General features: G+C 37.4%; 1 protein-coding gene across 1 annotated transcript in view; it reads left to right on the forward strand.

Moving 5' to 3' along the window:
- The first annotated feature begins 933 nt into the window (after positions 1-933).
- Positions 934-12,945, forward strand: part of insra (insulin receptor a) — a 65,489-nt gene continuing 53,477 nt past the window's right edge. The window contains 1 exon segment of the mRNA XM_017309891.1: positions 934-2,381. Within this exon segment, the coding sequence (XP_017165380.1) occupies positions 2,306-2,381 (76 nt within the window). The 5' untranslated portion in view covers positions 934-2,305.

The following is a 12,945-nucleotide window of genomic DNA, read 5'->3' on the forward strand; positions in this document are numbered from 1 at the left end:
GCAAAAGAACACTTTTCCAAATCAGTTTCTTTTAATAAAAAACTTATAAAACTTTAAAACTGCAGGCGTGTCTGTGTGTTTGGTGAATTCTTGATTTTGTTTTTCATCCAGTAGGTAGAAAATTCTGAAATTTTACTCAAGTGAGAGTAACAATACTTGATAGTAAAATTACTMAAGTAAAAGTGAAMATTTCAGCATAGTAAAAATTCTTATAAAAGCAACATTTTTTCAAAAATGTTACTCAAGTAAGTGTAACTGAGTTACATTTACATTGTGATTATGTAATTTGTAAATATTAAATCGATGTTTTGATCAGTTACTCAGCACTTCAGTTGTATTCTTTACTTTTACTTGAGTAATTTCTTGGACGACTACTTTATACTTTCACTTGAGTAAAAATATGTTGCCAGAGGTAGTCAAAAATTATACTGAAGTAAGAGTAACACTACCTCAACATATTTTTACTCAAGTAAAAGTAGGAARTAAGAGTAAAATAAGTATTTGGTAGAAAGGCTATTCATGACTGCCAGCATGCCCAGGTGGGCCCCATGTCGGGAAGAGGAGGGCAGACCAGATGGRTCCCATATGGGTTTGTCCGCGGGTTCCACGGTGGCCCCACATGGGTTTGCCCATATAGGGCCACAGCCCACATGGGCCCTACATGGTGGTGGGCCCACATGGGTTTGTCCATTTAGGCCCCATGTAGGGCCCACGTAGGCTGTGGTCCTACATGGGCAAACCCATGTGGGGCCACCGTGGAACCCGCGGACAAACTCATATGGGACCCATATGTCTGCCCTCCTTTCCGATCAAATATTTTAGAAGTACGTCATCAGATGGACCAAAATTTAAAGCTATGTGAAAAAAGGAAAAATAATGAATAATCGCAAAATAACAAAATCAGGCAAAAGAAACAATTTTAAAAATAATAAATTTCTTACAGTAATAAAAAACGAAGCTTGAAAAAAAACTGCAACAGCCATATACTTAAGTTACTCAAGTATACGTAATTTAGTAAATGTATCTGGTTACTACCCAACTCTGGCGTTACTTTTCTGGTAAACAAATGACATGTTTTGGATTACATATTCTGATGAGCGTTATATCAAATGAAATATTATCACTTGCAGGAGTCTGTACCCAACTAAACGCGTTAAAGGTTGTCCGAGTTGTTTTTGTAATCCTTTAAGCTCCAGTCCGTATTTCCCCTCAAGCCCTTCTGGCTCTCTGGCAGGGTTTGTTTACTGGCGGAGAGCCTGGGAAGAAGGGGATCCTACAGGAGACTCTACAATCTACCTCTGTCTGTGGAGGGAAAAACAGGRAAAAAGAAAGTTAGAACGGTCATTGCTTTCCTAGTTACCCACATGCATGTGCAGTTTTTGTAGCAGACAGATGTGCAGAGTGTGAAGCCAACTTGGAGCCTTTYCCCCCCTTGTTATCTTTAACTCTCAAACAAAAAAGGAGAGTGGAGCGCTTCTGATCCGCGACCAAGTCTTGCTCGTCAGCTTTTTTTCAGAGTGGACGTGAAATCTCTGCAAAGCCTGGGGAGCCTTCAAGCTTCTTAACGAACACCAAAATATTAATCAAGATAAGAAAGCGAAGCAGACTCGACTCTTTTTCTGTCTGGATATTTTTTGTTTCTTCTACGAAAAACCCGCTAACATTACACCACACATCCTCTGAATTCCAATAAAGGTGGGCTTTTTGGTTTTTAAAATTTTTTTACTTGGTTTTCATTTATGCATCTTTATGGACTTTAAAACAACTGAGTGCAATGCAAGCAAGCGGCTTATTTGTGACATTTCCTGAAGTTTGCGCTGACTGCCGAGGTTGCTGAACTTCACTTGTGGCCTGGACCAGAGCGGAGCAGCCAGAGGCTTAGCTTCCCGAGCTAGCAACAACAACGGCTAAAACAAGCTGAACAAGTCTACTTTTCATTTCCCCCTTGCGGACACGAATGAGCTCATGCGCTCCGTTTGGTCCGGTTTAAAGTAGTCGCGACGTTTAAGTGACAAAATAAATGCTCATGTGTGGTACTGGTGTTGGTGTGGGGATATTTTTCACGGAGCSGCTAGCTGTAGCCGCTGCTGCGTTAGCCTGTGTTTGAGTGAACACGTTGGACTCGTTCCTCCGCCCATCTTCCGGGATGTCTTTTATTTATTTTTGTTTACCTGTTGGCCCACGCTGCCAAACAAACCCCGCTTCCTGAGCGCATATCTTTTGCGGTTTTGGACTGTTCACCCCCCACCTTTCGCACGGGATTATCGTGTATTTTGGCCGGAGCGGTGGTTGGAGGGTAGCAGCTATGTGGCTCCGGACTTTGGGCTGTGTTTTGGCCGCTGTCTGCCTTGTGATGAGCTGTCACGGAGCGCATGGAGAAAGTAAGTGAAAACCGATTATTATTATACTTTAACTCGACCAACGTCGACTTATTGTGGTGTTTTCGTTTTGCGTGAAAATGTTGCAGTTTTTTTTTTTTTGTTGCCTTTCATCGTTTTGTGAATGTGCAATGAAAAACAAAAGTTGTGCAATACCCAGGGATGATTTTAAAACCGCATATTTGCAGATTAACGTTTGATAAATTAAAATAGGGGTAATTATTACTCAAGTAAAAAAAAAAAAAACTAATAGGAAAACGCTTTGAATAAATTCATTTAAAAAAAAGACTAACTTCTCAATCATACACATAATATCGACAATTTTTGTGGGAATTAAAGGTCAAATAAAAATGTTAGAGGAGACTATACGAATGCATTTGACAATATTAAAACATTTTCTGCAGAWWTGTCATCAGCCTTTAGTGTGAAATGTCTGCTTTATTTTGTTTATTGTATTTGATTAATCTAAACATTTTATTAGATAAATAACCTTTCTTAAGACAAGAAAAGTGTTTAAATGTGTTAAAAAGCTATAAAAGTMAATGCTATGAATTTAGTTTAGTTTCCAGAGTATTAAAAAGGACAAATGGTTAAAAGTGAGACGTGTCYATTATTAAAAATGCCTACAAAAGATTAATTTGTTCCACTGTACTGCAATGGATATGTAGACATATTATAAAATACTTTCTAATCATTATTATATTTTCTTCAGCACTCAATCTAGTAACTACCATAAGAAAAACTGTGCCTGTATGTTTTGTTTTCCAAACCTTGATAATCTAAATTAAGCCAGGCTATAAAACAGACACGATCTTACTGTTTAAGCTTGAAGATCAGAGATACGTTCATGAAGCGAAAATCCTACTTTTTGACTGAATTTGGAGCTGCTTTATAAGACTTTTATGCAAAGGTTTGTGTTATTATTTTCTGTATTAAAAACTGTATTTTTTTTTCTCAGTACTACAACTTTAAATTATCAATTTAATAGCAATATAAATGGTATAGAAAAAGTAAGTTAAGATAAAAGGATTGTATTACCGAGATTGTATTTGTCTGATAAAAGTTGATTTTGATGTATTTTTTTTAGTCAGAAGTAAAACATTAATTTAGCAAATTGTTGATTGTGTGTTCTAGAGCGTTCCTCATTAATTGTGGTTTATATTTGTCGATTGCAGTTAAATGTTTTTCTTTCTGTTTGTGCAGACGTGTCTGTAAAGAACGAGTACTATAAATATATAGTATATACATCAATCTGTAYCTCATCCTAAGTTTGCGGTACTGCAAAAAAAATTAGCATGAATGCAAGTGATGGCGTGTGGACATAGGGAGGAGTTACACAGGTAGGAAATATTTCCCCTTGACTTCTGCAGTATTCACTCCTTCACTGAAAGAGCATTTGGATATATTTCACCACTCAATAAATCAGTTTACAGCCAGAATAAAAACTGTTTGGAGTGGTTTTTTTTTTTGCAATCAAATGTTATAAATGAAGCCAGACTGCAGAGATAAACACTCTTAGAGTAGCAGCCCCATAAATAAGGATAAAACTGAAAAGCCTAGTGTTGAATGAAACTGGAGACCTCTGGGCAGAAGCATGAGGAAAACATTTTTAATTTATTACTTATACTTGGAAACCCACTGTTTAAATTTGTCAGTCCTCCCTGATACATTTCACCACATAACACATTAAAAATAATTACATTAGGACAATATTTTCCTTTGTAAATTGTAGTAATTCATTTTCATGCTCTTTTGCTGCAAAACCTCTTCTAATTTGTGTACCTTAAGCAGAAAAATTGCACGTCCAGATTTCTTGGTTTTGTTAGCGATGGTGGGTTGATAAAGGTATGCTAGCAGCAGCAACGGCGGCGGCGTTGTATCCAGTGACTGCATTGAAGGGACAAAGGTTGACACTTATCGGCTGTGCAGGAACTGTAAACACAATGTTTTGTCCCAATTAAGTAAGTAGTCTGAGAATTGGACAGAATTAGCCGCCGGTTATTGTAAATGGAAAGCCTTTGGGTCGGCGCTGTGATCAGCGCAAGAATTTAACAATGAGCCCTTTTCACAGCTCCTGACAATCCCTTTGTGTTCACCAGCTCAGGTGATGGGAGTGAATGAATCCATCTGCACGTCGCCCGGAGACATTTTCATGTTTGCGCACACTCGCTGTTTTACACCGCTAAGTCTTTACATAAAGCAAATATTAGTTGTTCTTCCAAAGAAGTGAGTAGCGGAGCTGTGGGACCTACTTGCTGGTGTAACCTACTGTACAGCGAGGATGTTTATTAGCATGGAACGATGTTGTAATTGTGTCACAACTTGTGGAAATTTTGTTTGGATTTTATTAGAACATCAGAAGTGGCTCTGCTCCAAATGGAGTGGCATTAATTTGGTTTTTAACGCCATGCTGTGAGTTTCACTCTTAAAGTAATGATTAGAAACAAGCTGTCAGATAATTAACACATACTGAAAGCTGTTTGATCATAATGAGTCCCATTTTGATGGATTTGGCGTAGTAAAAATGTGAAATTACTTGTGATTTTCTTTATAATCGTTTAAGAACGTCTCCTCCCTTGTGCACTTGACAGCATGGTGTTGAAACTCACTCCACTGGTTTAGTTTTCCTCAAAGTTTCGAAGGGAGAGAACGACTTTCTTTTGCCTTTCTGCAGACTGTAAAGATGAGTATATATAGAGTTATCTTCAAACCAGTTTGAACAAGAGTCCTGACTAAAAAAAACGAGGAGAAAGTTGTGAAATTGCGTTGCTTCACCCTCCCTTTCCCGGTCTTCTCAGTTTTGAATCAACCACAGACTTGAAGAGTAGAACCTGRGTGTCACACTGGCTGGTTTCATAAGCTGGACCGGCCGGTGTCGAAGTCAGAAAAGCTTCTGAGCTGCTTGTTGGTCGCTGTCCAGCTCAGCTTGATGGAAAGTTTTACTTAATAATGAAAGCTTATGTTCAGTAGCTGTATGACCTGGTTTTATAGAACTGGCACTGACTGGACGATTAAGAAAAGATTAAATTATTTACTGGTAGGCTCTGTTTATCAGTTTAGTTATTTTTATAGGCAGTTAGTTGGTCGTATTTTATTCATCCGTGTCAGAGTAAATGCGTTGATGAAATGCGCAACCTTTTATCGTTTTCCTCTAATTTTACAGTTATGCTCGACTTTGTAAATACGTTCAGTGTCGTGGCTTTACATAACAAAACGAAATAGTCCTAACAAGGAACTAGCTTGTCACAATAAGCAATTGTGCTCAGTAATATTCCTTCTTTATTATGAAAAAATAGTTGTTGTGTTGTGTTCTTTATAAAATTGTATTTTATTAGCCCTTGAGAGGGCAAACTTGCATTATTAGACTATTATCAACTTGAAAATGTTCTCAAAATAACAACATAATCGTTTATCATGATAATTTCTGGGGCAATTTATCGTCCAGTAGATTTTGATATTGTGGTAGGTCTAACATTTTAGTCTGTTTTCAAACTGCAACTGTTTGGACAGTGTTGTTTAGCAGCGTTTTACTCCCTGAAAGCCAATAAAAGCAGCAGCAGCAGCTTAGATTGCAGTCTCTGGTGATTGTGTTGATTCTTGCGATAACACATCACTCCGACTGGAGTGTCGAGCAGCAGGAGTTCGCTGTGAAGCCTCAGGCACCGTGTTGTTGAGCAGCACTCCGGTCACAACGAGCCCTGCAATCAGGCAGGTCTGGCAAGGGGAACAATCGTAAAGCAATGAAACTGCCATCATCACACTGTCGCTACTCGTAAACAGCCTCTGTGGTCTCGGGTACCAAACTCATATTTGAGTTTCATGGATTCAAAAGAGCGATTTTGTGCTYGTCAAACCCAACAACGGCGGCTAAATCCAGGATGACAGGTTCTTATAAGAAAATTACATACTTTGTGATGGCTATGTGGCACACCTGCCTTCCTTCACTTTGTCTACAAATGTGTCCAACAAGGGGAGGCTTGTTGTGTCAGATCTTTGACTTTTGACACAGTGCCTCTGTTGTGCTTGTTATTGCGCTCTCAAACCTGAGAGGTAATTATTATCCCACTCTGCAAGTGTTGCCCTCAACACCCACACAAAATCAAAGTTCTTTAAATGGTCATCAAGAGTGTGGATGATTACCCGGACATTAGCTGTTTCAGCACGACGGCTTGACATTTTAGTGGCAAGTCACTGAACCGCCTCGCGGTGCTTTCAGATCAGCACGTGGTGCTTATCTGCAATAAGAAAAACAACAGGTTGTGTTGGGGGATGAGGAGGTTTTGAGTTTATTTTTAAAGAGATTGTGAAACAAGGAGGGAGTCCGGTTTTTAAGTGAACAACTAAATGATTTTTGGTCCGCATTAGGCACATGACAACATGCCAAGAATGGGTTTTGTGATCTCTTTTTTTCACTCACCTGACGTAAACTCATGGATCTGATTGCTCTTTAATTGGTTTAAATTTATTCTCTATATTCTTTATTAAGTAATAAGTCTAAATTACAAAGTCAAATTTACGGCWTAAGATTGTTTAAGAAMGACCAGCTAATTGCGTTGAGCAGTTGTTATTTCTCCTATTCAAGCATGTGGTGACAGTGGACAGGAAGGACTCCCTCTTAGCAGCAAAACAAGGTTCAATATTGCTACTTTGTTCAGTTTTCAGCCTTTCTCTCTATGGGGAAGGAAAATGGCTTCAATGTTTTGAGTTGAAAAATGYTTAAAATTGACAGGAAATCTGAAAATATCATTTGATAGTTATGTGTTATTGGAAGATCAGTGCTTGAATACTGACTATAAAGTCTTTAAAAAATGCAAACATTTATAAAACMGAAAATAAATAAGYAATGCTTAGCCTGGTGGGAGCCCAAGTAAAGYTYGAATGTTAGCTATTGCGTTGATGTCGAGATGGTTTTCCTGTTGCATATTAAAATTGGAAGTTAAAACCATTTTTAAAGAGATTCTCAATTATTTGCAGATTTCATCTCCTTTTTCTGCTGCCAATTCCAGGAATCTACTGTAACTTTCCTGGATTCTGTTGAAGTTTATACTTGGCTACATCAATAGCTACCAACAGGAAAACCAGAGACAGTTRGCATTGACAGAGTCACTGGGTACAGARAAATTTTTATGAGGWAGGAGAGGCTGCACAGTGGCAGAAATAACTTCCATCAATGTCTGTGTCCTGGGAAAGAGCAATGATTTTATAAAACAAGAGGACACACAGAATAAAAGGCACTAAATAGATCAATCAGTGCCTTCATCCATAAAAGAGACAAACAGAAACAATCTGTGGACAGGGAGTCCTTGGCAGAAAATCAGTGAGCACTGTTTGCGCCACCACTGGTTTTGTCTAAGAAAAAAGACACAACTAAACACTGGAGCATTGAGTCAGTTGTTGTTTTTTCTATGTGGAAGTAAAACAGAGTGTATTTTTTATGGTGGCAAACCAGTTCAGCATTAACACCCAAATTAAGCTCATCATCCATAAAGAGCCACACAGCAATTTCAAGATTAGGTGTTGAAACAGTTTTTTTTCTTTGTCCCTAAGGTTTTAGTTGTACACCCAAGTGTCTTTAGGTTTGGCTTGTACCCTGTTGCTACTTGTATCAACAGAACAATGTTTAGCCTTAGCGTGTTTAAGTGTAGAAAAAGACTTGCAGAGTTCGCAAAAACTTTTTAGCTCTGTCTGCCAAAGTGGCGGATGTTGAAATCTTTCACGCAGGATGTGACCGCTAACACTTACACGTTACTTGAAGCATTATTTTTGTTGCAACATCACAAGATTTATCATTGGCCCCCATTTAAAAACTTTTTTTATTCGAGTTTTTTTTTAATGTTTGCATTTTTTAAGACTTTATAGTTGGTGTTCAGATATTAATCTTCCAATAACATAATTATCAGATGATATTTTAAACATTTCTGTCAACTTAAAGCATTTTTTAACTCAATAATACGACGGGCAGCTGGATGAGTGACTGCGGAGCGCCAACCACCAGGCTTAGCAAGTTTTCTGAGGGAAACCTTGATAGAAGAATTGTACCAGGAATATTTTCTATGGGGAAAAAAACGCATCAGAAACTGCAAATGGTTAATAGCAACAACAGGTCAAGCAACAAACAGACCTAAAAACACAAGTAGTGAACAACAAATACTTTATATAAAAAAAACTGAAGGAAAACTCAACATATAGCAGCCAATGATCTATCCACGAAGTAGGAAGTGGACCTTCTACAGAAAAGAATCAGTTTATAATGGCAATAATTGTAAATAATTGGAGAAAGTGAGGAATAATTGTTGGTTTTTGCTTCATTAGTCTTACCAAGTTGAATACACGGTTAACTAAATTGTAATGTCTGAATGTTAAAATTACATTTATGGTACATATGGCTGCATATTTCATATCTTTTCTTTACTGCAAGTTAATTACTCCTTACATCAGGAAGTTAAATTTGTTTTAAAGTTTTCAGGACAGTGAGTACTCTAGCATGTTTTCATGTTTTTGCTTTGTTTTTTTTTAGGTGACAAAATAACAGAACTGTAAAACCTTGAAAGAGGAAGTGTTGCAATCACTCTGACTCTGTTTGCGATCTTGCATACATTTTGAGGCCTCACTTCTCTACTGGATCCAGCAGTAATATTCAACGTCTTTTAACACCCTGCTCACCTCCCACACCCCTCCACCCACATTCACTCAGATCATGAGATCAGAAATCATCGTCGGGGCCTGTTGGGACTCGCAGACGTAGTGAGACTGTGAGAGTTTGTGCTGCTGAGATCAAAGTGGACCCACCGTCTACCTCAGCTGCTGCACACGTAATAACCGTTTAATTTTGAACCAATGCTTCAGCTCAAGTACAAGCAAAAAACCTTTTTTCATTTAGTAATTTACATGACTCATTTGTTTGAAATCATTACATGGTGTGTGTTTATGTCAGGATTTTGCGCAGACTGGGACATTACTTTTCTAAACGGGGTCACAGAGGTCAGATCTAGTAGGTGGATTTGTCTTTTTCCTGCTCTCTAATGTGATCAAGCTCTATGGATTTCCTTTATGCCTCATCGACTTTGATTGTGACTTGATTAACGTGAACCAGATCACCTCCAAGCGTCACCCACTGAATCCAACAGCAACGCTGCGTGGTAAAGCTTTTAGAGCAATAAGCTGATGAGTTGATAAAGTAAAAAACATGTTATAATAATCTTTAATGAAAGAATGATGATTTCTCTTTGTTAAAACATTTTCTGTTTGTTTTAAGAGGGGTAAGTACAATCTTAGGTATTGTTGCTTGCTTTTTTAATCCTTGGTGGTCCTTTCATAGTTATCCACCTGTCACCTTGAAACGGAGAGCGATTTTTTTTTTTTAAGACTTCCATAGAAATACGTCCAATTTTAAAAAAGTGAATGCCAATATGTTCTTCATTCCTCACCATGCAGCCAAGATGTTAAGTTTTAGTCTTACTCTGCAGTTTTAGTCATTTTCATAGTTTTTGTTGCAGTGAAGAAATACAACTAGTACATTTGTGTTTATATATATATATTTATTTATTTTTTATGAACTTTGACCATCTAACGAAAAAAGGGCAGAGCAAGGTTTCCCCCAGAAAACTTGCTAAACCCTGGTGGTTGTCATTCATCATGCGGCTTTTTGTGTTTTTGAGTTAAAAATGTTTAAAGTTGACTGAAAATGTGAAAATATCACCTGATAATTAAGTGTTATTGGAAGATTAACACCTGAACACCAACTATAAAGTCTTAAAAATGCATTTTAACATTTTAAAAAGACTTAAATAAATAAACCAGGTGAGGGCACAAGTAAAGCCTGGTGGCCCGCCAGGCTTATAATACACTGGGGGAAACCCTGGTGAAGTACAAGCTAATAAAAAATGCAGGAACTGCAGGATTATTCCCTTTTATGCACTACAGTAAAGCTTCGGTCTTTACCAGAGTTTTACTAAACTTAAAATACAAACAAATGCCTCCAGATAACTTTAATCTTCACCACATTCATTCATTTTGAACCGACATACTTAACTGTTATCAAAATGATGCAGGACAGTGTGAAAATGTTCCGCTGTAACTTTAAATGTATGATATAATGAAAGGTTGACACGACCAACACCCAAAACAATATGCACAGTATACATTTTATATATTTTATTTCTTGCTTGGTTTTATTTAAAGTATTCAAAGGACTTAATTTAAATAAATCTTACATGTTTTTTTTTCTTGGACATGCAGGCAGTTTTAGACTTTTGGTTCCTGCAGTCAATGAAAATCTTCCTCTAATCAACTCTAATCGATTATTCAGAGCCCCTCGGCTGTTTCCAGCCTCGTCTGGCTAAATTACGGGACGTATGGCCTTGCCTTGTCACCATGGTAACCTTTGTGTTGTCTTCCAGTCTAGGGATCATTACATTTAGGGAGGCATATTTAACTTACAATGTCATGGATTCAAGTTTTAATCGTTGTTGTTTTGTTTAAACCCCTTTTCGGCCAAACGTCTGTTCACATTTACTAAAACACATCTGTCTTCAAACAACTCTACCTCTGCTGCCGCTCTGAAATTCCTCACTTACACACCAGGGCGGCCATGTTCCAGTTTGAAGCGCGAGCCTCTATTGGTGTGACTGCTGTGTATTAGATTCTCTATTGGGAATGTGGTGCTAAAAATACTGGGCTGACCGAAAGTGTACACTGATAGGAGCTTGGACTCGTCGCCCTGTGATGATTCGCCTTTTTCCACTCGTACAAGATGGACGGAGAGAGAGGCTCCTTTAGGGTTGCAGATGTTCAGCGATTTCAAGCAGATTGTTTTTGTTCCTTTTAGGTGAATGTTTAAAGTCAAATGGATTAAAGCTTCACTTTTTGTCACTTTTCAATCTTAAACGTTAATGTTTTTTACTTGGATTTTATGTTATAGGCCAACACAACCACTATGTAGCTACATAATAATAATCTGTGAAGTGTCTTTTGTATTCAGCAATCCTTTGCCAATACTTTGTAGATACGTTTTGTACGACTGCAGTTATAGCTCCAAGTATTTTTGGGCTAAGTCTCTACCAGCTTTGCACACCCAGAGAATTATTTTTATTTTATTTTATTGTTATTTTTATACTGACAGATACAAGAAACACAAATCAAGACAATGTAATGTCTGCGTCACTTTGTTTATAGCCAAAGCTGATTCACAACACCCATTCCTACCATTCATCTTTGATAAATGCTCCATCTCAGCCAGACTAAATGAAGAGCATGTGAGGGTAAACCTTTGCCAAAAATTTACAGTTGGATTTAGGACTTTTACTAGCCATTTTAACAAGTGAATGCTTTGATTTTAAACTACTCCTGTAGTTCTGGTTGTTTTTCAATTGGAAAGTGAACTTCCACACCACTACATGTTGTCTTTGGTTTTCTTCCAGGATAATAATAATAATAATAATTAATTAAAAAAAAATTAAATCAAAGATGGATATTTGAAACGGGGACAAAACATGTTTCCATTTCAGTAAATGTTGGATGATACCGGAATCAATTAATGAACTTAAACTTGAGATTCGGCATATACTTGCCTGTTTTGGCTTTAAACCTGTGCCACAAATCTTGTAGCTAACACTAGCTGGTGTTTCAGCAGCATGTTTATTATTCATGGGATATTATCAGGCTATAATGTATACAGGGAACCTCTGCCAACTAGTGCTTCAATAATCACAGAATTGGTAATTATAGATTTATGTATTTGTGGATTTTTCCAAGTTTTTCGTGGCGAACCTGGACAGCTGAAATTTTTTTTCAGCTCTTCGAGCATATCTGAAATATTTGAAAGAAAATGTAGCTTTTGATACCCAGACACGATGCTACCTGGCTTTTGCTGTCAATATTTGTTGATCCAAATAAACAAGTCCAGATTATCTACATTTTCTTTGCAACTCTCAAAGAAGCTTATGGGGCATTAGTGCCACCTGATGGTCTGGAGTATGTGCAGCAGTGTTACGAGTTAAAAGCAAACTGAGAAAAGTGTTTTTTTTAATGCTTTATTAAATTGCAGATGTTCAAAATTATAATTATCTTCTAAACATCTGTTTAGAATTTTATATAAAATATTTTGTTTGGTTAGAATATTAATGTGTTTATATATTCTACTTTGTCTTTGTCACATAAGATCCCAGTAAAATACATTAAAGATTGCTGTTGTAATCTTACAAAATGTGAAAAACCTCAATGAGTGAATACTTTGATATCACACTATATTCCCAGAAAAGCTGATGATTGATATATAAAAGGGATAAAAGTTTTAAGGTTTTTATTTTTTATGAGCTTCAAAACCTAGAGGATTGTGAGACTTTCTCAGTGTTGTCGGCTAAATCCCACATATCTCATAAGCCTGGTCATAAATAAAAGGCATACAGTAGATTAGATCCTCACTCTTCAGAGGCTCTTTGTGTTGTTTACCTTGTAATGTTACTGAGCAGACGGTGTTCAATGAGCTTCTTATAGTTGTTGCACCTTTTTCTCCACATGGCTGCCAAGTTGGCCTGATGTGGAGTCTGGCGGTGAGTCGGGCAGTAAA

Source organism: Poecilia reticulata, linkage group LG17 (assembly GCF_000633615.1).
Source record: "Poecilia reticulata strain Guanapo linkage group LG17, Guppy_female_1.0+MT, whole genome shotgun sequence".
In the NCBI taxonomy this organism is placed as follows: Eukaryota; Metazoa; Chordata; class Actinopteri; order Cyprinodontiformes; family Poeciliidae; genus Poecilia; species Poecilia reticulata.